Below are 25,946 nucleotides of genomic sequence, written 5' to 3' on the forward strand. Positions count from 1 at the left end.
GCCTTCTTCCCATACAGCATCCTGGTGCCATCTCTTCCCCAGGTAAGTCATGCGTACACACACCTGGCCATCCACATAATGAAAAGAAAATGCGATTTATCAGACCAGGCCACCTTCTTCCATTGCTCTGTGGTCCAGTTCTGATGCTCATGCCCATTGTAGGGGCTTTTGGCTGTGGACACGGGTCAGCATGGGCACCCTGACTGGTCTGTGGCTTCACAGCCCCATACACAACAAATTGTGATGGTCTGTGTGTACTGACACCTTTCTATCAGAGCCAGCGTTCACTAGCAATTTGAGCTCCAGTAGGTCTTCTATTGGATCAGACTACATGGGCCTTCGCTCCCCATGTACATCAATGAGCCTTCGCTCCCCGCGTAGATCAATGAGCCTTCGCTCCCCACGTAGATCAATGAGCCTTCGCTCCCCACGTAGATCAATGAGCCTTCGCTCCCCACGTAGATCAATGAGCCTTCGCTCCCCACGTAGATCAATGAGCCTTCGCTCCCCACGTAGATCAATGAGCCTTCGCTCCCCACGTAGATCAATGAGCCTTCGCTCCCCACGTAGATCAATGAGCCTTCGCTCCCCATGTAGATCAATGAGCCTTCGCTCCCCACGTAGATCAATGAGCCTTCGCTCCTCACGTAGATCAATGAGCCTTCGCTCCTCACGTACATCAATGAGCCTTCGCTCCCCACGTAGATCAATGAGCCATTGCCGCCAATGACCCTGTCTCCAGTTATCCTTCCTTGGACCACTTTTGATCTGTCCTGACCACTGCAGAACTGGGAACATCCCACAAGAGCTGCAGTTTTGGAGTTGCCCTGACCCAGACGTCCAGCCATTACAATTTGGTCATTTTTCAAAGTTGCTCAAATCCTTACTTATCCCACCCACTTTCAGGTGCCATTGTAGCGAGATAATCAACGTTGTTCACTTTACCTATCAGTGGTCATAATGTTATGACTGATCACCATATGGCGTTGCCCTTAAAAATTACACCTGTAACACTCCATGTGTACACAGAAAAACATTAGAATTTTTTGAAAAGTGAAACTATTGAGTTTGTTGTTTTATAAACTTGAAGCAAAAAAAAACAAAAAAACCTTGTCATGCAATCCAAATTCCCGTGACTGTAACCTGACATGTGAAAATCCCCTATCTTGTCTGGTCTATCTAGTAATATCTGATTATATTCAGCTTCCTGCAACACAGTTTAAGGATTAGATAGAATGTAATAAAATCTAATGGTTCACACCCGAACGTAGCAGGAACTCGTATTCGCTATTTGCAAGTGTTTCCGCTCATCGTATGTAGGCCGGTGTCTTGCCGAGAAAGTTCCCTCGGCGGATAAGTTCCCCCCCTGTACTGCGCAGGCGCAGCGCCTGCGCAGTACGAACTACTATCAGCCGCCGGAGATAGCCGAAACACAAAATCTACAATCAGCTGTACACCGCGCCTGCGCCCTGGGTCCAGGTTCCTTCCCCACCATCCAAGTGAACCTAGAGGGGGAATAAAAAAGAGCCGAGCGAAGCGAGGCCGTGCCCGAAGCGTGGCAAGCGAAGCGAGCCCGCGAGGGGCCCTCTTACAGGCGCCGTGTACAGCTGATTTTCCCCTATTCATCTTCGGTTATTTCCGCCGGGTCCTACTGCGCAAGCGCAGCGCCTGCGCAGTAGAGGGGGGTCCTTATCCGCCGAGCGGAACTTTCTCGGCAAAACACCGGCTCCTTCACTTGAATGGGCTGCTCTATGCATGACAAACGCCCTGAAGAAACTCCAAAACCCTATTTCATTGCGCGTTGTGGCGTGCATTTGCTGCGCGAAAAAAAATCGCAGGTCTGCCACCCGCACTTGGAGTGCCATTAACAATTAATGGCACCACAAGTGTGATGCACATTTGCGTCACGTTTCCAAAATGGAAACGCCAAGTGTGATCGGAGCCTTACTGTTGGTTATTCTGGGATGGATTAAATGTAAAAGATCCTAAGGGCAAATTCAGAGGTGAAGCTTGTGGGCCCTGATCCAAAAGTTGACCTGGAGCCTTCCCACTACCACCTGCCGCTTCCATCGTGCGCCAAGATACTCCAAGTGGCTAGGGAGTTATTTCAGATCTTCATTGATGTATTGAGAGGGTAATTCAAAAGATTTTGGAGAAACTGTCCCCGTTTTGACATACCTCTCCAATTCCTTTTAGCATGGGTACCCCACCCATGTGACACCTCAAGTGAATGGGCACTCAGGATTTGCCTGTTGGAAGTGTGGCCATTCACACTGCCGACGAGCAAATCCTGAGTGGCCATTCACTTGAGGTGCCGCAATTACGACCCCACCCATGCTAAAAGGAATTGGAGAGGTATGTCAAAATGTGGACAGTTTCTCCAAAATCTTTTGAATTACCCTCTCAATACATCAATAGAGATCTGAAATAACTCCTTAGCCACTTGAAGTATCTTGGCGAACGATGGAAGTGGCAGGTGGTAGTAGGAAGGCTTTTGGATCAGGGCCCATTATCACACTGCTGACGGGCAAATCCTGAGTGGCCATTCACATTTCCATGGTTCATTGGTGCTGCCTTAATGCAAGTGCATTAGCATGGGTTGCATTATTGCCATGCGTTTGGGTGGCGTTCACAATGCGTCGCACCATAATGCACATCAGACCCATTTTAACGCACATTACTGTAATGCATAGATGTCAATGGGCACTAGATATGGTCTTTGGGACTGCTGTGGCTAACTGAGACACTTTTGTATATGCAGATTACGGGGCTGGAAGACACCATGTACACCTCCACCATCGTCTTGGACTTTAAGCCTGAGAAGTACATGCTGCCGTTGAAGAGAGGAGATGTGGTGGATGTTCTTCGGATCACTGACTGCCCTGTGGGGAAATGGCTGGTGAAAGACAGCCAAGGAAACCGTGAGTCCAACTAAAAAATAAATGTTCTTTCTTTAGTTGTGTGAAACGGTATATATTAACTGGATCAAAGCCGAACTCCAAATTTATCTAGCCTGTACTGAAATTGTTACCTCTGTGAGCTGCAGCAAGTCAGATAGAGCCTGCCTCAATTCCTGACTGGAGTACTTCTCATAATTTTAGCACTTTCAACACTGAAGCATAGTAAACTGTGTTTACTATGCTTCAGTTTGTGAATGAACAGAAAGCCTCAGAGCGCTTCCTAGTCGTTCAACTGTGCTGCTGAGGCTGCAGAGAAAGGGACTGATGAATCTATGCCCTCAGTCACCTTTCTCCGTCTAAAATGTGAGACATCAGGGGTCTGTTTCGCTTCCAGATATATCACCAGATATAAAGCCCCCTCCCCCCCCCAACAGGGCAGTTTAAAAAAAAAAAAAAGATATAAATACATAAAAAATGAAATGCTAAATAAAGTGAAAAAAAATCGAAAAAAATTCTAAAAACAAGGAAAACATTTTTGAAATTCACCAGCTCACCATCTGCATGCCAACTCATCCCAAAGATGTTCAATGGGGTTGAGGTCAGGGCTCTGTGTCGGACATTTGAGTTCCTCCACATCATACTGGTCACACCATGTCTTTATGGATCTGACTTTGTACACTGGGGAACAGTCACGGTGAAACAGAAAAAGGCACTCACCAAACAGTTACCATAAAGATGGAGAAACTTTGAGAGAAACTTTGAGGTTTTAATCTTGGATGAGAAGACGTGGCTCACCATCTGTGTGCCAATTCATCCCTAAGGTGTTCAGTAGGTTTAAGGTCCGGGCTCTGTGCAGGCCACCTGAGTTCCTCCATACCAGACTCCTCACACCATGTCTTTATGGAGTTGGATTTGTAGACTGGCACAGTCATGCTGGAAGAGAAAATGGCCTTCACCAAAACTGTTACCACAAGCCTGGAAGAGCACAATTGTCTAAAATGTCTTTGTATGATGTAGTATTAAAAGTACACTTCACTGAAGACCCCTTTCCACCATCATTTGGAGGGGTCTCAACATAACTTTGAAAATGTTACAATAACGGCACCCTTCACTTGGAAACACATAAACTCCATTTGTAGGGGTCTTCACATACTTTTGTCCATATAAGTAGGACTTCAGTGTCCATGGAACCTTTTACATACAACTTTTATAGATATTATTGGTGACTTTTACCTTGCATTAGGTTTATATATTGTAAATGGCAATATAATGAGTAATGAGCCTTAAAATGCTAATGTTCTAACCCTTGGTGTCTTCATCCCCTTCCACAGATGGCCTTGTCCCAGTGTCTTGTGTCGATATCAGCAAAGATATATTGACATTTAGCAATCAGCTACTAACCACCCCCACATCTCCCATATCCGATCTCTACGCTGATGTAGAACGGCCTTATGATAGGTGAATATTTTAGAAAATATTAGTAAATATTAGCAAAGTAAACGAATCTAATATTCCAAATAGTAAATTTTAATTTCTATTGGCTTTTTTTTTGTGCAGCAGATAATACAGTTTGCTGAAGATAGTTAAAGCTGAACTTTGTGTATGGGCTGTATTGTTTCCTTACGTTGGTCCAGCATGGCACAATATAGCACTGCCCCCTTGAGGGCTGCTTTGATTTACCTGTTCATCTGCACCGCCCTGACCCTGTGAACGCTCCAACCCAACTGACACTCTGGGTTCAGACATCTTCTTGCAGGCCCCCTTTTAAATGACGCTCCAACACAAGTTAAATAGATATTCTCTTTGCGTTTTACTGAAGTAAAGATATATGTGTAGAAGGGGAGGGTTCAGGGATCAGCTGAGTTCGGGATAACGGCCAAACTCGGGTAAGGAACCCCCCCAAGAAACAGCTTAATTACAGTTCAATAACAGAAATGCAAGATATATACAAATGTACAGAAAAAATGCCAGCTAGAGAATAAACAGGTGTTTGTCAAGATTCCACTAGTTAATGGAATATGTTACCAAGCTAAAGGGGAATCCAGGCCGGCCTATTAAACCTTTACACCTTAATGAGAGACCAGATAGAATAGGAATAGGATAGGGGCCCTTCAAGCAACAGCAATGTCCGGGTTGCAGGCCTGCAGTAATCTTCACCAGCAGTTGGAGCTCCATTAAATTCTATCCAAGATATGGCACAGGGATGTGATGATAAGCAGAGCAGCTTAAACTGGCTAGTGATATTCCTTAGAGTAGTTCAGGATATGGATGTCTATGTACAGTGTCTCATGTAATGCAATAAAGTGTTTCCATGGGCAAGGTGTCTGTACACAGTGTCCAAACAAGATGACCAGATAGGGATTGTGAACGATGGGCGACTGCCCTCTCGCCAACTGTAGAGCTGGTGAGGAACCTCCCGAACAGTGATCCTGGATGAGATGTCCTTCTGGTGAGCGAGCCGTGGTGATAGCCGGTCAGCTGCTGGACACGGGCGATCGTTGTATCCGTCTGATTGAGGTGGTGCTGCGGTGATGTCTCGCAAGGCAGATTTGGGCCCTCTGAGGCCGGGCTGAAGTCACTGGATTGCCGCGTGGTAGGCCTCAGCCCTCTTGTCTAGCAGCCGAGAGGTGTTCACTCGGTGAGGCCCAGGAAGAAGAGGGCGCGGAGCAGATCTGCTGGCCCTTCCATAGTTCCTCCCAGAGGTCTGTTGGTGTTGCAGAGGAGCCTCTGGGATGTGTAGTCCAAGGGTAGTTTTGCAACATCAGAATTGCTGCTCAAACTACTAGTCCCATAATCCTCCCTACTTGGCTTAAAGATATGATGTCAGTTACTGGAGCCCAGCCCTAGAGGGACGCAGGAATAGATGGAAAGTGACAGGGGTGGTCTTCGGAACAAGGTAACTGTAGTCCACTGTCGGCTACACAGGTATGCATTTCTCATACCTTAGGGTCTTCTGGGGAAGCAAACAATGATTGTAGAAGTGAGCTCTACTACAGTAAGAGCCATGATCTTCTGGTTTCTGTGGCGAGTGGCTTCTCTTCTACACACTGACCACAGTTAGGGGGCACTCATTTGGCACCCTTTTTAGAACACCTCATATATATATATATATATATATTATGTGTGTATTTAATATATATATATATATATATATATATATATATATATATATATATATATATATATATATATATATATATATACACACACACACACACTGTATATGTGTATTATTTTATGAAGACATTGATTGCAGTGTGCAAAGGGTAAGCTGCCTGGCTCAGGACCCGGTAGATTGTCAGCTTCCCAGGTTTGGACCAATATAAATATGCAACGAAGGTCAAAATTAAAGTTGAGCTTTTAAATTGGTTGTAAACCTCCTGTAATGAAAAATGAACTGAGCCTATCCCTCTATAGATTGTACTAGCCTCAATCCAAAGTACTGAGTGTGATTTCTGTCTTCCCCTCTCATGCCTCTGTTAGTTAGAGGGAAAAGGAGTGGTGGGGGAGGGGAAAGGAGAAGCTCAGGAGCTCCTGGAGTATAAGGAAGCAGAGAAACACAAAAAAAAAAATCGATTTAATTAAAAATAGATTACAGTGCCATGAAGTAGCTGATGGGTATGGATTGTTTTTGAAGAATGTCCCTTTAAATGCCAATCTCTGCAATACTGGCAATGAAGCTTCTATTGCGTTTAATAATCTGCCATTTTGTTTGTCTCTTCTAGTGGAGTGGGAACCGACCTTTCCGTCGCCTCCGATAGCAGTAAGTTGCACAGTTTCCAATGTGCGTTGCCTGCAGGATGTACACTATATTGCCAAAAGTATTGGGACGCCTGCCTTTACACACACATGACCTTTAATGGCATCTTAGTCCGTAAGGTCCAATATTGAGTTGGCCCCGCCCTTTGCAGCTATAACAGCTTCATCTTTTCTGGGAAGGCCGTCCACAAGGTTTAAGAGTGTGTCTATGGGAATGTTTGACCATTCTTCCAGAAGAGCATTTGTGGGGGTCAGGCACTAATGTTGGATGAGAAGGCCTGTCTCGCAGTCTCCGCTCTAATTCACCCAAAAGTGTTCCATCGGGTTGAGGTCAGGACTCTGTGCAGGCCAGTCAAGTTCCTCCACCCAAAACTCACTCATCCATGTCTTTATGGAAGCTGCGGCGCCACGACCGTGGAGGGGTGAGTGCGAACACCCCCCCCCTAAAAAAAAAAAAAAAAAAGTATAGCACCAGCCACCACTGCTATACCACTGCTATACAGTGTGTGGTGTGTGTTTTTTTTTTTTTTTTTTTTTTTTCTTTTTTTTTTTTTTTTTCTTCAGCAGCTAAATACTTTGAGGAGCCAAGTCCGTTTTTGAAGAGTGAAGATCTGCCTTCAACTCCTCCCAAACTCAGCAGGTAGCTTAATTTTTTCTGTACAGTGACATGAAGTGAGGCATACGCTACATATTTTTTAAATGTAAACAACTCTCCATAATATCTAGGATAGGCTGCTTTGCTAGGCATTTTGGGGGTGACAAACGCACCCCAAGTGCCTGGTTTTTAATGCCAGTGTTAACTGGGCTTTACTGATTATGACCTACTTATCCATCCTTTTTTTTTTTTTGTTTGTTTGTTTTTTTGTTTTTGTTTTTTTTGCATTTTCCGTGGACCTTTTTAGACTGGAAATTTTGGCCCGTGGGGCATTATTCCCACCACTGTCAGCAAGAGTGGGGCATAGTTTCTGCCACTGAAACCTATACTGGGGCACTATTCCTCCCACTGACACCAATGATGGGGCACCATTCCTCCCACTGACACCAATGATGGGGCACTATTCCTCCCACTGACACCAATGATGGGGCACCATTCCTCCCACTGACACCAATGATGGGGCACCATTCCTCCCACTGACACCAATGATGGGACACTATTCCTCCCACTGACACCAATGATGGGACACTATTCCTCCCACTGACACCAATGATGGGACACTATTCCTCCCACTGACACCAATGATGGGGCACTATTCCTCCCACTGACACCAATGATGGGGCACTATTCCTCCCACTGATACCAATGATGGGACACTATTCCTCCCACTGATACCAATGATGGGACACTATTCCTCCCACTGATACCCATGATAAACTATGAACAAAAAAAATTATTTTTCCGGTAGGTAAACCCAACAATTCATTCTTCACCTCATCCTTTCGGTCAACTTTTGGTTTAGTTCTTTTTCTTTTTTTTTTTCACCCCATATTAATATATTTCACCTCTCCCTCTATCTTCTCTTAGATTCTGTTAAATCTGATGATACCTACGACGACGTTGATAGCAGAAGTTCAACACTAAGCAAGTAAATATGTAAAAATATTGGACATAACCTGTTCAATTATTATCAGAATGATCATGTTGATTTTTCTTTTTTATTACTATTTTTTTATTTTTAGCTCTGGAAAAAAGAGAGGTTTGGGGAATTTTTTCAAGAAGGACAAAGGGAAAGAACTGTGGTAAGTAAATTATTTGATTGGGAATTTGGATGAGAACTTGTATAGTGGTAATTAAGTAGACATGTACAATTCGTTAAGTTCCAATTTAGTTTTTTAACGAATTTTGACAAATTCGTTAATTCCGAATCTTTAGAATTTTCAAATTTCTGAGTTTTTGAATTTACGAATTTAGGAAATTTCGGAAATTCGGAATTTCAGAAATTTGAAAATCCAAAAATAAGAATGAAAATTCACATACTCGAAAATCTGAAATAATAACTAATAATAAATATTAAATGATAGATATTGGAATTTCCTTTCAAATTTGGCTGTTGGTGAACGTAACGAATACGAATTTATCTGAAATAACGAATGCCGTAGCTAAACGAATGAAACGTAACGATCTAATAATAATAAATAACACTAATAATAATAATAACAAGACACTTTTATTATTATTATTTATTATTAATTTGTTCCATTCCATTTGTTTAGATGCGGCATTCATTATTTCAGATAATTCGTAACTTCTAATAAATTTGTATTCGTTACGTTCACAAACAGACAAATTTTGAAAGGAAATTCCAATACCTATAATTTAATAGTTGCTTATTATTAGTTGGTTATTATTTCGAATTTTACTGATTTTTCTTTCTTTTTTTCGGATTTTCGGATTTTTGAATTTCCGAATTCCGAATTTTCGAATTTCTGAAAAAAGCAAAAAAATGAATGAAACGAAAACCTAACAAATTTTTTCTCAGTGCACGTGTCTATAATAAAATATCCAAAACAGAATAGGCAACAATGTTTCCAACTCAATTGGGTTTAGATTCTGGGCAGATTTTGCAAAGCTTTGCAGAAGAAGCCAGAATCCTGCAAGTATCAGAGCAGGCCTCAAAATTTCAAGTCCTGAGCTACTAGCAAAGGCCTTAAGAGTTACTGGCCACCAGTTGTCTCCCCTCCCCACCCAACTCAAGCCCCCCCCCCCCTCCAATGTGGCTCCACACTTGCCTAATGAGAGGAAGTGAGTGGAAATTTTGAGGGCTGGTATATAATATATAGAGGTGTGTGTGTGTATATATATATATATATATGTATATATTATACACCGGAGGCTGGAAGGAGAATCGGCTCCCGTTCAACCCCGCCTGCCGCTAATGCTGCTTCACACACTCGCCCTCAGCTTATTTCCACTCCCCAAATGTGAGCAGGCGAGTGGAAAGTTTGAGGGTTGTGTTAGAGTTCAACACACATTTTTGCAAACTAAGAATGTTGCGACCGAGTGTGCGTGTGTAGTGCAGCCTATTCATTTCAATAGACTGTGTTGGCCCCTCAGTGCTGCTGAGTTTCTTCTCCCCCCCCCCCCTCCAGCTGCTGCAAGGCATGTTTCAGGATGGAGAGTGGGGGAAGGGGCCAGTAAATGTCATTTACCAACGCCTTCCTTTTCTAAATGAACACAGTGAACACACACACACTCACTCACTGTGTTCATTCATAACTGAAACATAGTAAACTGTTAACTATGCTTCAGTTTGTGAATGAACAGGAAGCCGCTCGGCACAGAGCACATCCCAGTCATTCACTTTCCTGTGCAGCTGAGGCTGCAGAAAAAGTCACGTGTGTTTGAGCTTTGGGGTGCACACCCTAATTCAATAGGCTGCGCTCACCTATGCCCGAAAAGTGTGGGAGGAGGTGTGAGCCTTCTGTGTGGGGGGAAGGAGGTGTATGTGTTAGGGTGCAGAATTGGGGAAGTTTTGTGCTAGGAGGAGAGAATTGGGGGGGCAGGACTTTGGGCTGGGAAAGGTAATTTGGGGGGGATTGTGCTAAGGGGATGGATTTGAGGGGGTTTGTGCTGGGAGGGGGGATTTGTGGGAGAGGACTTGTACTAAGAGGGGGGATTTGGGGGGGGGGGGGGGGGGCTTACACCATGAGTGGGGAGGATTTAAGCTAGGGAAGAGGATTTTTGCTGGGAGGGGGGATTTGGGATGAGAACTTACACTAGAAGGGAGGATTTGGAGGGAGGACTTACACTTGGAGTAGAGATTTGTGGGAGAGAATTTGTGCTTTATGGGGGGATTTGGGGGGGGAGTTATGCTTGGAGGGGAGAGAATATATGCTAGGAGTGGGGATCAGGGGGGGGTGGATTTATGCTAGGAGTGGAGATTGGGGGGGGGGGGTTTATGCTAGGAGTGGGGATTGGGGGGGGATTTATGCTAGGAGTGGGGATCGGGGGGGAGATTTATGCTAGGAGTGGGGATCGGGGGGGGAGATTTATGCTAGGAGTGGGGTTTGGGGGGAGAGATTTATGCTAGGAGTGGGGATTGGGGGGGGATTTATGCTAGGAGTGGGGATCGGGGGGGGGGATTTATGCTAGGAGTGGGGATTGGGGGGAGAGATTTATGCTAGGAGTGGGGATTGGGGGGGGGATTTATGCTAGGAGTGGGGATCGGGGGGGGAGATTTATGCTAGGAGTGGGGATCGGGGGGGGGGAGATTTATGCTAGGAGTGGGGATCGGGAGGGACAGATTTATGCTAGAAGTGGGGATTGGGGGGGAGATTTATGCTAGGAGTGGGGATCGGGAGGGACAGATTTATGCTAGGAGTGGGGATTGGGGGGAGAGATTTATGCTAGGAGTGGGGATCGGGGGGGGAGATTTATGCTAGGAGTGGGGATTGGGGGGAGAGATTTATGCTAGGAGTGGGGATTGGGGGGAGAGATTTATGCTAGGAGTGGGGATCGGAGGGGGAGATTTATGCTAGGAGTGGGGATTGGGGGGGGAGATTTATGCTAGGAGTGGGGATTGGGGGGAGAGATTTACGCTAGGAGTGGGGATTGGGGGGGGGGGATTTATGCTAGGAGTGGGGATCGGGGGGGGGGAGATTTATGCTAGGAGTGGGGATCGGGGGGGGGGGAGATTTATGCTAGGAGTGGGGATTGGGAGGGACAGATTTATGCTAGGAGTGGGGATTGGGAGGGACAGATTTATGCTAGGAGTGGGGATCGGGGGGGGAGATTTATGCTAGGAGTGGGGATCGGGGGGAGAGATTTATGCTAGGAGTGGGGATCGGGGTGGGAGATTTATGCTAGGAGTGGGGATCGGGGGGGGAGATTTATGCTAGGAGTGGGGATCGGGGGGGGAGATTTATGCTAGGAGTGGGGATTGGGGGGGGGGATTTATGCTAGGAGTGGGGATTGGGGGGGAGATTTATGCTAGGAGTGGGGATTGGGGGGGGGGGATTTATGCTAGGAGTGGGGATCGGGGGGGGAGATTTATGCTAGGAGTGGGGATTGGGGGGGGGGGATTTATGCTAGGAGTGGGGATTGGGGGGGAGATTTATGCTAGGAGTGGGGATTGGGGGGGGGGGGTTTATGCTAGGAGTGGGGATTGGGGGGGGGGGATTTATGCTAGGAGTGGGGATCGGGGGGGGGAGATTTATGCTAGGAGTGGGGATGGGGGGGGGGGGAGATTTATGCTAGGAGTGGGGATTGGGGGGGGGATTTATGCTAGGAGTGGGGATCGGGGGGGGAGATTTATGCTAGGAGTGGGGATTGGGGGGGGGGATTTATGCTAGGAGTGGGGATTGGGGGGGAGATTTATGCTAGGAGTGGGGATTGGGGGGGGGGATTTATGCTAGGAGTGGGGATCGGGGGGGGAGATTTATGCTAGGAGTGGGGATTGGGGGGGGGATTTATGCTAGGAGTGGGGATTGGGGGGGAGATTTATGCTAGGAGTGGGGATTGGGGGGGGGGTTTATGCTAGGAGTGGGGATTGGGGGGGGGGGATTTATGCTAGGAGTGGGGATTGGGGGGGGGGATTTATGCTAGGAGTGGGGATTTGAAGGAAAGAGGATGTGTGCTAGGAGGGGATATTTGTGAGGAATTGGGGGGGGGGGGTTGTTGAGCTGGAAGGTGGGATGGGGGGGGGGCGGGGCAAAGACATGTGCTGGGATGGGGATTTGGACTGTGAGGATGAGGAATTTTTTATATTTTTGTTTAGGGAGAATTTTAACTTGCAGGAGGAATTTATGCTTAGGGGTGAGAGTATTGATTAGTGCTGTGGGTTTTTTTTTTTTTGGAGGGGGGGGGGCTTCAGAATTCTCTGCCTATAGGCTCCTGAGATGTAAATCCGGCCCTGGGAACTGCTGTGGATCAGACTGCAGTGTACTTCATGCACAGAGTATACGGGGCTCTATCAATGCTTCAATCGGTTGCCACATAATGAAGTAAAGTCTCTGGAATTGGTACAAAGACAAGTGGGAATTGGTAGTTCTCATGTTTCTGTGCTGGCAGGTTTGCCTTCCATAAAACCAAAATTGCAGTCTTTCAATCTCGTACCTTCTCTGTGGGTAATGTGTGGTTTTCTGTTTTCTAGGATTCCATCTCCATCTATGAATTCAAGTAAGTGATTACCGTTCCCTATGGCTGTGGTCTAAAATGTATTCAATGGGACAGAAAGTGACGGGAAGTTCAATGTTGTCACCAGAAGAGTAGAGGAGGAAATCCTCCGGTGACCACACAAGAAAGATCTCCTTAATTTTAGAACGACGTTCTCTTGCTTTCTGTTGTGTCTCCAGGACAGGAAGTGAAAGAAATTTCCCCAGCAGGTTGAAACCTTCAGTGCAAAAAAAAAAATGCTTATACTGTACATACACTTTTTTTAAAGCGGAGGTTCACACAAAAATGGAACCTCCGCTTTTCGGACCCCCCCTCCCCCCCCCTCCGCTGTCACATTTGGCACCTTTCAGGGGGGAGGGGGGTGCAGATAATACAGGTATTTGCACCCACTTCCCGGCATAGACACGCAAGTGTAGTAATATGGTTACATTTAATGAAGGTACAACATTTAGCAATTCACATGGTTGATGATTAGAACAGGCACATCTAAGTATACAGGCATCCTGGGGTAAAGCTGTCCACATAGACCATCCTCCTCAACGCCATCGACGTTCTCCCTTCCATGCTGCGCTCCACGAGCGGTTCAAGCCTCGCTTTCAGATCGCTCTACTGCAGGGTAGTCTTCCCGGTCATGATTGCAGACTGACAGCAGTGAGAGCCGGCGGTGCGGGGGATGGTCTATATCAGGCATGTCCAAGGTCTGGCCGCAGGCCAATTGCGGCCCGTGGTCCGGTTTAATACAGCCCCACTGGTAATTTGGATATATATATCTTTTTGTGGCCCCCCCAACGAATCCCCGAGTGCTGGGGGGGGGGCCCACAAAAGATATATGCTGTATTTTTTTTCGTTCCTCGGAGGGGGCGGGACGAGGGCCAACAGATTACTACATACAGGAGAATCTCCTGTTTACTCAGCGGCCTCTGTAATAGGAAGTCCCACCTCCTGAGCTGGCATTGGACGACTGTTCTGTCTATCATAGGAGGCGGGACTTTGTATTAAAGAGGCTGCTGAGCAAACAGGAGTTTCTCCTGTATGTAATCTGTTGGCACTTGTCCCACCCCCTTCCTGTCACCCTCAAGGCTGCAGATAGGCATGGATCAGGGTGCACTGATAGCAATGGTGAGGCTGCATTCGTGACAATGGCGAGGCTGCATTCATGGCAATGGCGAGGCTGCATTCTTGGCAATGGTGAGGCTGCATTCTTGGCAATGGTGAGGCTGCATTCGTGGCAATGGCGGGGCTGCATTCGTGGCAATGGCGAGGCTGCATTCGTGGCAATGGCGAGGCTGCATTCATGGCAATGGCGAGGCTGCATTCGTGGCAATGACGAGGCTGCATTCGTGGCAATGGCGAGGCTGCATTCATGGCAATGGCGAGGCTGCATTCGTGGCAATGACGAGGCTGCATTCGTGGCAATGGCGAGGCTGCATTCGTGGCAATGGCGAGGCTGCATTCATGGCACCTGTGAGGCTGCATTCATGGCACCTGTGAGGCTGCATTCATGGCGATGGTGAGGCTGCATTCATGGCAATGGTGAGGCCGCGTTCATGGCACCGATGAGGCCGCGTTCATGGCACCGTTGAGGCCGCGTTCATGGCACCGGTGAGGCCGCGTTCATGGCATCGGTGAGGCCGCATTCATGGCCCCGGTGAGGCTGCATTGATGGGCACTGACCCTATTTTGCTTCACAGTTCTTTATTTAAAATTTACGTTTTTTTTTTTTTTCCTGAAACCTCCCTCCTAAAGAGAAGATGCGTGTTATAAGCCGACAAATACGGTATATCCAAGTAACACGCCTGAGCTCATCTCTTCACCGCACACAGCCACAAAGGCAAGAGAATTCTTGTTGGGCAGTGTATTAGTTATTTGCATATAATTTTAATGGTTCAAAGAATGTCAGGCAAAATGGTCGGCCCTCACGCACGTTCACTTCATCAAATCTGGCCCTCTTTGAAAAAAAGTTAGGACACCCCTGGTCTATATGAACAGCTTTACCCCCGGATACCTGCATACTTAGATGAGCCTCTTTTAATCAACCATGTGAGTTGCTAAATGTTGTACCTTCATTAAATGTAACCATATTACTACACTTAGAGGCTCCTCTCTTCTCTTTTATACTCTGGAGCTCCTGCTGGATTTTGCACTACAGATGATTTGCGTCAGGGTGCCATTCCAAATGAAGAGCACCCAAAGAGGTAATGCATGTTCTGTGCATTGACATGCATTGTAGTATTGCACACATTACAATGCCACGGAACTGTAAATGAGCCGTTAGTAAAAAGAAAAAATGCCATTAATTTTTTTTTTTTTTTTTTGAAAAAAAAATGATTAATTACAGATATAAACGGCAAAGCGGCTTTCTGGAAACTGATCCGTTTTACTGTTTCATCTGCTATAGCTGGTTGTGTAGCGCCATCTAGTGCCTTGATGTAGAAATTGTCCCTTCGCTTATTATTGAAGCACTTCGCATACATTAATATCAGTCTAAATGATGATTGTACCAATGCCCAGTCATGATGTTACATGACTATCAAGGATATATATATTTTTTTTTTTTTACTATCACGGATATTTATTTATTTTTTAGCGTTGTTGCGATACTTCCTAATATCCAAATTTTTTTTTTTTTTAATCAGATTCATCAATGGATGCAGGGGGTGAATATTCCACCATCGATGTAAATGAAAACAATGGAAGGTACGTTATTCTCTGGTGGGTCAGAATCCTTTCTGAGATTTAACCTCTAGTTTGATTTTTGCTGAACTTTTCAGTAAAATTAGTATGCAGAAACCTCAAAGGATTTACTATAACTGATTAAGTATCTGAAATAAGGATTCTATGTACAATCCCACAGTAACAGTGAATGTGAGAACAAAAAATCACAGCTGCGCCGGACCCCCACCCAACCGAAGCCACCCTGTTGTCATGTAGCTTTAGATCAGGGGTCTTCAAACTGTGGCCCTCCAGGTGTTCAGGAACTACAATTCCCATCATGCCCAATCATGTCTGTGAATGTCAGAGTTTTACAATGCCTCATGGGATGTGTAGTTCCGCAACAGCTGGAGGGCCGTAGTTTGAGGATCCCTGCTATAGATGGACGGTGCTGGAGTCATTGATGATCTCCTATAGTCCTTGAAAGTGCCATGGCCTGCTGTGCCATTAATCTTCCGGTAGCTCTGTGTACCCCCTTTTCCTCTGTGTACCCCTTTTCCTCTTGTCAGGAGGAAGAGATAAGGGTCAGCCCTGTTGCACAAAGTCTTTCCAAGTCCCCCCCTCCCCGTAGGGTACTCTCAATCGATTGATTGTTGTCACAGCAAGTCATTGAGTGATGGTTTGCTTTGGACTGTCATGTTCTAGGGGAGACTCTCCGAGAAGAGACACACACCATTGGCCCATTGTCTACTAAACAATGTAGTTCTGAAAAAGGAGATTTTTTTCAACTCTCATAAAGTAGATTAAACTGATAGCAAATAAAACTATTTCAAAATAAGACCCAAATGCTGCAATGTACGGTGCCTTGAAAAAGTATTCATACCCCTTGAAATGTTCCACATTTTTATCGTGCTACAACCAAAAACGTAAATGTATTTTATGGGGATTTTATGTGATAGACCAACACAAAGTGGCACATAATTGTGAAGTGGAAGGAAAATGATAAATGGTTTTCAAAATTCTTTACAAATAAATCTGTGAAAAGTGTGGGGGGTACATTTGTATGGCACCCCCCGGAGTCAATACTTTGTAGAACCGCCTTTCTCTGCAATTACAGCTGCAAGTCTTTTTGGGGATGTCTCTACCAGCTTTGCACATCTAGAGAGGGACATTTTTGCCCATTCTTCTTTGCAAAATATCTCAAGCTTTGTAACATGACAAAATGTGGAAAATGTCAAGGGGTATGAATACTTATTCAAGGCATTGAAAGTGAGCCAAGGCTGCAGTGCAATACATTAAAGTGGTTGTATGGTGTTTTTTGTAACTTTAATTTTGTAACTATAATAAGGCTTACCTGTAGGTAAAAAAAATATCTCCTAAACCTGTACGGTTTAGGAGATATTCCCCTCGCTATGAGCCGCTGACTGCAGCGGCGCATGCGCACAGGGGATTCTCGGCTGAAGGCCCGGCAACTGCCGGACCTTGCCGGGTAAGAAATCTCCCACGCGCATGCGCGGGAGTGATGACATCGCGGCTCCAGCCACTCACAGCGCTGGAACCGCGATACCCGGAAGACATGCTGAGGCAACATGACAGCTCCTTCGGCGTGGACCAGGTAAGATACCGACGCCTCGTTCTAAGGTAAGTATTTCATAATGAGCTAGTATGCGGTGCATACTAGCTCAGTATGCCTTTTGCTTTACAGGAGTAAAAAAAAAATTTTTTTAAATTTGCGGGTATACAACCGCTTTAAGAACCCAATGCAGCAATGCAATAAGAGCCGATGCTGCAATGCAACCAGTGATGCAATGCAATTCGCCCCATTATTGCAATTCACATTGTACCCATTCAAATTCTGATACAGCCCTGACTGTTCCATTTCCAGACTGTGACCTCTCTCTCTCTCCCGCTACACGAGGCTCCTTCAAAAGATGTAGTTGAAACTCTTCTTTTTGACCATTTCTTTTCCAGAGAGAATCAGGAGAAATCTTCAACATGGCGCTCATTATTCCAGAAAGGCAAAGAGCAGAAAGTAAAGACTGATGGCTCGCAAAATGAAGGGTAAAATTCTCACCTATCACTACGTTGTACATGATGGTGAAACGCCAACACTACATCATCATCATCAGATTTTGGAAGGCGATGTGTTGATGATGTGGAAGTGCTGCATTTAGTATTTACTGCTGTCTTCATTCTGTCTTCTAGGAGAGGAGACGTGTCCGCCAAGAAGATCGCCAAGGAAGAGAAGATTTTCCGGGAGAAATTCAAGGTATGGGTGCCAGGGGTGTGTCATGAAATGAGGGGCCCATGTGCAAGATAAAAAGTGGGCCCTAGGCATTGATAAAAAAAAAAAAAGGCAAATTGTGGGGGCGTGGCTTAAACTGTGTGAAATATTGGGCATGGCTTAAAGGGGGTATGAAGTGTATGGAGGTGGGTATTATGTGCAGGAGAGGAGTATGGAGGTGGGTATTATGTGTAGGAGAGGAGTGCAGCGTATATGGAGGTGGGTATTATGTGTAGGAGAGGAGTGCAGCGTGTATGGAGGTGGGTATTATGTGTAGGAGAGGAGTGCAGCGTGTATGGAGGTGGGTATTATGTGCAGGAGAGGAGTATGGAGGTGGGTATTATGTGTAGGAGAGGAGTGCGGCATGTATGGAGGTGGGTATTATGTGTAGGAGAGGAGTGCGGCGTGTATGGAGGTGGGTATTATGTGTAGGAGAGGAGTGCGGCGTGTATGGAGGTGGGGAGTATGTGCAGGATGGTGTCAGTAGGACAGTGGACAGTGTCGGTAGTTCTTTTTATTTTTATTCTTTTAAATCATTTTTTTATAGTTTCATTTTTTTTTTTTTTTCTTTTGTTCAAAATGCTTTTTAGGGGCCACTGGACAGTGTCTGGATTTTTTATTTTATTTTTTAATATCTTTTACAATGATATTTTTGTATTTGTGAAAAAAAATATTATTTGGGGGGGATGTAGTGGACAGTGCCAGTAGGGCAGTGGACGGTGTTAGCAGTTTTTTGTTTTTATTATTTTATTATCTATTTTTTACAATTTTTTTTTTTGTTTTGTTTTTTTTTGTTTTTATCATTTTTATAAAAAAAAATTCACAGTGCTTCTGGGGAAGGAGGGGGAAGGGGGTTATGGGCAGTGGACGGTGTTAGTAGGGCAGTGGATGGTCTCAATAGTTTTTTTTTATTTTTATGTATTTTTCTGTATCCTTTTAATTTGTTTTTCATTTTTTTCACATTTTTTTTCTAGTGGCTTTTTGGGGGTAGTGGGTTGGGGCTGTAGACGATGAGGGGGGGGATGTCAGTTGTTTTTTAATTTTATATTTGATATTTTTTTTTATTTACAATTACATTTTGTAATATTTATTGCAATTTTTTTTTTTTCATCAGCTCTGTTGGTGGGCTTTGGTGAGATATCAGGGGTCTAAACAGACCTCTGACATCTCCCCTTTGAGACACAGAAAGGGACTGTAGACAGTCAAGTTCCTCCACCCCAAACTCGCTCATCCATGTCTTTATGGACCTTGCTTTGCGCAGTCATAAAAAATAAAAATAAAAATGAATTTGAACTTTACTAGTGCTTAGTGACTGCAGCTGTTGCAGTAGATGTAGGGATACGTGATGTATAGAATGTTATTCTATTTCATTGGCTTTCTTTTCTTTTTTTTTTTTCTCTCCTATGATTTAGTATGTCGGTGAGATCAAGGTTTTAAACCTCGCCACCGTCTCCGATTCGGCTCCTCTGAGCCCAAAAGAGAAACTGGGGCTCCAAGTAAAGCGAGGAGAGACTATCGAAATCATCGATGTCACCAACGAGGATCAGATCATCTGCCGCAACTATGAGGGCAAATGTGAGTTTCGTCTGTAAACCTTTTTTATTTCTGGACGGTGGGCGGAAAACAGCTGGGGGATACAACCCAGGACACCAACACTGCAAGACCATAATGCTAAAATTTAAACCATCATACTGGCTAAAAATAGCTAAGTTCACATAGGGTTGTATGTAATAAAGAGTACAATAAAGAGTACAAAAACAGAAAAAAAAAAAACATAATAAGGTTCAATAAATAATTGAGAATTGAGAATCACCATCCTAAAGTGAAAGTCCAATCTTCGTCCTCACGGGAGCTTGTGCCACAATGTGCACAGCATACAGTATTTGCTCAGTATGGCACTATAGGCTTGTAAAGTGGCCCGCCCCAAAAATGTTACGCCCTCGAGTTACCTTGTCGTTCTGTCATTGGTGCTCCCATCTTCTACCCACCTTCTTCCGGGTTCAGGAGTCTCTGGCCATCTTAATCGACTGGGCAAGGAGGATGTAGCTCCCATGCATGCGCAAATTAGTTAAACAATATAAAAAATATCTATAAGAAGGAGTCTCTATGTGTTATATATTGTTTTATAAATATGTTTTTAATATAATACCTGTACACCCCATATACACCAGAGAAATGTTTACATTTCTGCTATGGACCAGTTTATTCAGTTACAACTTTGCAACAAAGTAATGCATGTAATCTTTATATATATATATATATATATATATATATATAATATTATTTTCCAGGACATGCAAAGTTTTTTTTTTTATTTATTTTTTTCATTTTTGTGATATTATCCTACATAAAAATATTATTATATTTAATGCAATCTATAGTGTGTGTTTTTTTTTTTTTTTTTTTTTATACACACACACAATCTGATTTTTTACTTTTGGCCAATGTGTTTTTTTTTTCTAGTGTTACTGTTAATGAAATATAAATTTTATTTTTTAATTCAGTTATAATGGCACTATAATTGCAATTCTGGTACAAGCATTACAAAGCTGATTACAAATTAAATTACTGCTTTTTTTTTTAATTTTTCAGTTAAAAAAAAAAAAGATTGTTAAAAAAAAAAATCAGCAGAAAATATTTCTAAGTGCCTTAGGTTTATTGTTTTTAGGGTTCACTAAAGGTTGATTAAAGGGTTAAAAATGAACAGATTTTATTTAAAGAAATACTAAGGGGTCTATTTTTAAAACATTTGTGCAAGCTGATCTAAATTTCACTGTATGCTTTCGGATATATTAACTAGTTTTCTGAAATACCTTTGAAATATAAGGCAAAGTTATTTTTTTTTTTTTCAGTTTTAAAGAGAAATTAGAACCCTTGTCAGATTTTTATTGATTTCTGTACTCTTATTGGAGAGATTCATTCTCTCTCTCTTTGTCCTGTTTATCGATGAAAGTGAAAGTAAAGAAAATCACAAATTTTTGGTTGTCACCAGAAAAATAATAGAGGGGAACTCTTCCAATGTGAACCTCGGGGGTCCCCGAGGGATTCCCTTAATTTGCAGGGATTTCCTCTTTCCTGTTGTGACTATGGGACAGGAAGTGAAGGGAACCCCCCCCCCCCCCCGACACAGATTGAAAAAAAAATAAAAAAATTGACAGGGGTTATAACCCTGAAACCCTCCCTATCCCATATCGGGGGGGGGCTGCCTATAGTTCTGTATCATCAGCTCTATCTAGTGGCCAAAATCTGGTATTGTTTTCTAAAATGCCTCAATAAGGAATATATACTACATTTTTTTTGGTCACTACCACTTGCTGACTGCAGTATATGATGGCAGGCGTTAAAACTTTCCGTGAACAGCGATCTGTTGTCGGATTTTCCGATCGTGTGTACACAAGTCCGTCGCACAAAAGTCCAAAGTACAAACGCGCAACGTTAGCAGAAGGTGCCCAAAGGGTGGTGCTAAAGAGCTGAAAAACCAAGTACGTTCGTGTTTGTTGGCCGACAATTGTGTGCCGTTTGTATGCAAGACAAGTTTTTGGCCAACGCCCTTCGGACAAATGTCCGAGGCTTTGTCTGCTGAAAATCCGATCCGTGTGCACGAGGCTTAAATCCTCATTATTTATTGAACTTTGTAATCACACCTGAGGACATTGTAGTATAAATATGCTTTTCCTCTGAATAATGATCTACAAATGATATAATAAGGAGACTAACGGCTGTGCTTCTCTTTCAGTTGGATACATGCAGATTGAACATCTAAACTTTCAGTAAGTAGACAAATGATTCCATGTATCTCTTTTCTAGTTGGAGGTAATAATGTTACTCCATTCTCCCTTCTGAAAGTTGCATTTGTATTTTTTTGTATAAAAATCCTAATCCTGACAATATTTCCCATATCCCTGTACATTGCGTATGCTGAGATGCCCATCTAATCGTTTTTTGAAACTATGGACACTCCCCACTGACACCACCGATTGTGGACTGGCGTTTCACATCCTTACCGCTCTAACAGTAAAGAACACTCTACACAGTTTAAGATTAAACCACTTCTCTTCTAATTTCATTGAGTAAGGTGTCTTTTTTTTTTTTAAGCTCCCTGTGTCTAAATAGTTTCTTCCCTATTCTAGAATCACCATTGAGGTATTTGTATATCCCATTCGCTATCATATCTCCTCTTGGGCATCTCTTCTAGGTATATACCATACTCATGGGATCCCTGTGGAAGGAGAAAATCACTGTTGGAGTCATTGCTACTACACTGCTACTACACCACTACACTACTACATCATTGCTACTACACGACTACATATTGCTACTACACCACTACATCATTGCTACTACACCACTACATCATTGTTACTACACCACTACTAGTTGGGTAGTATAGCAATACTCAGGGGTGAACTGACAACTCATGGGGCCCCCAGGCAATAGGAGATTATGGGGCCCCCGGGCAATAGGAGAAGATTATGGGGCCCCCAGGCAATAGGAGATTATGGGGCCCCCAGGCAATAGGAGATTATGGGGCCCCCGGGCAATAGGAGAAGATTATGGGGCCCCCAGGCAATAGGAGATTATGGGGCCCCCAGGGAATAGATTATGAGGCCACACAGTATACACACACACACAGTATACACACACAGACACACTATACTATACACACACACAGAATACACATACACACACTGAAAAGGTACTGGAGAGGCGGGGCAGCTATAATCTTGGGGTTTTTAAAAAAACACAGATTTTTACATACTGTCCCTGGTTTTATTGAGGCTGGCAACCCTGATGGGGCCCCTTAGTAGTATGGGCAGTGCCTGAGTGCCCGAATGTTCAGTCCGCCCCTGGCAATACTACATTGCTTCTACACTGCTACTAGACTACCATACCTCCCAAATTCTTGGGATGGTAACGAGGGACACCTATTAGCAAAAGTATGTTGGCATAGGACACACCCCCTGTCACGCCCCCTTAAGGGTATGAGCGATTTCAACCCCCATGTAGAGGGCATGTGGCCTGGTATGGTTGAGAAAGGGGGGGGTGCTCGCTCGTCCGTCCCCCCCCTTTCATTTTTTTATTCAATCAATTATTTTTTTTATTATATTATTATACAAATATAAAACCTTTCATATCATTCCAAAAACATAAATACAAATCATTCAAAAACACAAGAATGGATCTCTTCTAGAACAAATCATCCTCAAAAATGTCAGAGTTTTCAGAAAAAGAACTGCCGGTCTGCATACCCTGATAAGGGTCTGGTATGGCTTTTGGGGGGTTCCCTTTGAAAACTGGACTGGGGGGTGGGACCCCATGGGGTATTTTTTTTTTTTCTCTTCCTTCTTTTTTTCTTTTATTCAGCTGTCAGCAGGGAAAACCATTGACAGCTGATGACTCATCAGTTGTTAAGGACGCCACGGCCGGCATCCCAGCCCCGCCTTTTAACGACCAGCTTATACTGTGCAGTGATTGGGCAAAGCTTTGCCCAATCGGGGTGCAAAATGCGCTGTGCAGCACGCAGTGCATTGCAGGGCGTTTGGCGGGGTGAACGCCCGCCGAGCACCCTGCAAATTCGGGTGTTGGACGAACGGCCAATGTTCGGCCTAAACTCATGCTCGGGCTGAACCGTTCGCCCAGCACTACCCACAAGTGCTTTTTTTATTTTTTTTTTTATACGATTATTCCTTTTTATATTGGCTTTTGAAATTTACAAATGCAACAATTTAGAAACTGAATGAAAGGTTTAGCACTGGGAAACAATGAAAGATAAAAAGTGCATTTTATATACAACTATACAGATCAGACCAAAATGAGGGACAAATGAGGAGGAAAGAGGGACTTTGTTCAAAATCAGGGACAGTCCCATGAAATCGAGGACAGTTGGGGGCTGTGCACTGCTACTACATTGCTACTAAATTACTACTACAACTGTATTACATTGTTTCTTCACTTCTACTCCAATGATCTCCACTAGCTTCTGGGTCCTGCACCAAGCCGGGGCCATCTTTAAACACAGGGCAAAAGGGGCAGCTTCCCCTTGAGCCTGCACTGCCCACAAATAGTTAAGTGGATTCGGGAGGCCCCAAGAAAATTATGCCCAGGGTCCAATCAACATTAAAGACAGCCCTGCACGAAGCAGCTGCCCTACTGCATTGTGAACACAGGAGGGCGCTCACTTGGCACCATTCAGCGAACACGTTGCATCACCTCAATGATTGCAAAGCGTTCTCTGATTGGACGAGGTGAAGAGGATGGTGAAGATATTATAATCTCCACTTCATGTCACGGCACAAATGCTTTTTTTAATCCTCTTCATATATGCAGCCTCTCGGCGGGGTGGGCCTTCACACCGAGAGGGGGCGCATTTCTGTATACCAGGATGTTAACAAAGCTGTGCTGAGAGCGCACGGCCTGCGCACCCCCGGCACGGTCACCAGTGGCTATCGGTAACCTCCCGATCTCTACGCCATCAGGAGCTTTCCAATCATGTGACCACTGTGACAGCCAATCACGGCGGTCACATGATCGGAAACCCTGCCCAGCCTCCTGGCATAAGAAACCACTTAAAGGTCCAGGAGGCATCGACGTTAAGGGGTTAATTATTATTACTTTTATGTTTAATGATTTTTCTTTGTTGAACGGTTTTATTTGTTTTTTCCTTTTGTCTCTCAGGCCGAATTATTGAAACTTTTACCGGAGAAAGAACAAAAATGACGCACAACTTCGACATCCCCTAAATCTCTGGTGGTGAATGAAGCTCAAAGCATGACACCCTGATTCTGTACATTTCCTCCAGTCCAGAATTTGTCTGTTATTTCAAAACCATCAGAGGGTCAGCTGACGTCTCAGTTTTGGGCGGAGCCTTGTGGATTGAAATGCTTTTCTTGTATTGTTCGGGGATTGCTTTGCTGAGATCTGCACACCCCCCGATTTCCAGCTCCTTTTGCAGTTTATGGTTGCTGCCCTTATGGCTGGATCCTTCACTGTTCATTTTCGACGCGCTCCACAGGGTGCAGCAGCATGAGTGAGACTGCTCCTTTTTGGTTCTGCAATGGCAGCAATGGGTCAAAGCCAGGAAGTCGGGAAGAGAGATCTCTGCTATCGAAAACCTCCGAGGCTGATGGGCGATTTCAACACCCCAAGGATCGACTTATAACTGAAATGTTTTATTGTAGTGGAGTGATCCTTTAAGTTTTCAAATTTTGGTCATATGTGTTCTCATTGTACCCTTCCCCCTTTCCACCAATTCATTCCTTATCTAGACTTGAATCCGCCTTAAAAATGATCAGTCTAATCCAGAGCTGCGCGATTTAATCGTTAAGAATCGAGATTGCGATTCTTTCCCCCTCGCGATCTTAAAGCATTTTCCTGATTTCTATGCAGAGCGTTCTCTGCTCAAGCCGACAGCTGTCAAAAAAAAGGCAGTCTGCCAAGTTTCACAACTTTCCTCAGCTGCTGAGCTAACTATAAACATTGTAACGTTTTGTTCTTTAGATCAAAGGATTGAACTTCTGTCTGTAAATGAGGGATGTTTAACCACTTAAAGACTAAACCTTTTTTTCTGACACTTGTTAAAATCATTATTTTTTTGCTAGAAAATTACTTAGAACCCCCAAACTATATATATATATATATATATATATATATATATATATATATATATATATATATATATATATATATATATATATATAATATATATTTTAGCAAAGACCCTATAGAATAAAATGGTGTTTGTTGCAATATTGTATGCAACACTGTATTTGTGCAGCGGTCTTTCCAATGCAATATTTTTGGGGAAAAAATGCACTTTAATGAATAAAAAAAAAAACGAACCAGTAAAGTTAGCCCAACTTTTTTGTATAATGTAAAAAGAAAATGTTACGCCGCAAGAATCGTGATCTTTATTCTAAGCAAAAGAAATCGCTGTAGCTGTAGTCTAAACCAATAAGGGATTTTTTTTTTTTTTTTTTGGATGGAATCATCCAATGGGTCCAGCAGCAGATTATCAGCTCCGCCCACCTGCTGTAGCTGTCCTAACCCCAACCCCCCCCCCCGATCTCCTGTACTAAAAGAAACATGTAGGTTTCCATTGCTGACCTCCATCCAAAAATGCTACTTGCCTGGCTTTTAGTCCCTTCTGAGTCAGGACCTGAAACGAGCATAGAGAGCTCCGAGCCTCTGTACTCCCTTCCAGGTCAGTAACTCAGAATGTATTGCAGCCTGGGGCGGGGGG

At 44.0% G+C, this 25,946-nt stretch overlaps 1 protein-coding gene across 1 annotated transcript in view; it reads left to right on the forward strand.

Moving 5' to 3' along the window:
• Window positions 1-25,374, forward strand: part of FYB2 (FYN binding protein 2) — a 95,362-nt gene extending 69,988 nt beyond the window's left edge. The window contains exons 12-23 of the mRNA XM_073593883.1: window positions 2,762-2,921; window positions 4,232-4,358; window positions 6,626-6,663; window positions 8,182-8,242; window positions 8,337-8,396; window positions 12,749-12,774; window positions 15,408-15,468; window positions 17,395-17,484; window positions 17,629-17,692; window positions 19,120-19,282; window positions 21,444-21,477; window positions 24,383-25,374. Coding sequence (XP_073449984.1) covers window positions 2,762-2,921; window positions 4,232-4,358; window positions 6,626-6,663; window positions 8,182-8,242; window positions 8,337-8,396; window positions 12,749-12,774; window positions 15,408-15,468; window positions 17,395-17,484; window positions 17,629-17,692; window positions 19,120-19,282; window positions 21,444-21,477; window positions 24,383-24,395 — 897 coding nt within the window. The 3' untranslated portion in view covers window positions 24,396-25,374. The remainder of the gene's footprint in view (window positions 1-2,761; window positions 2,922-4,231; window positions 4,359-6,625; window positions 6,664-8,181; window positions 8,243-8,336; window positions 8,397-12,748; window positions 12,775-15,407; window positions 15,469-17,394; window positions 17,485-17,628; window positions 17,693-19,119; window positions 19,283-21,443; window positions 21,478-24,382) is intronic.
• The last annotated feature ends 572 nt before the right edge of the window (window positions 25,375-25,946 follow it).

The sequence above is a fragment of the Aquarana catesbeiana genome, linkage group LG07 (genome assembly GCF_042186555.1).
Source record: "Aquarana catesbeiana isolate 2022-GZ linkage group LG07, ASM4218655v1, whole genome shotgun sequence".
In the NCBI taxonomy this organism is placed as follows: Eukaryota; Metazoa; Chordata; class Amphibia; order Anura; family Ranidae; genus Aquarana; species Aquarana catesbeiana.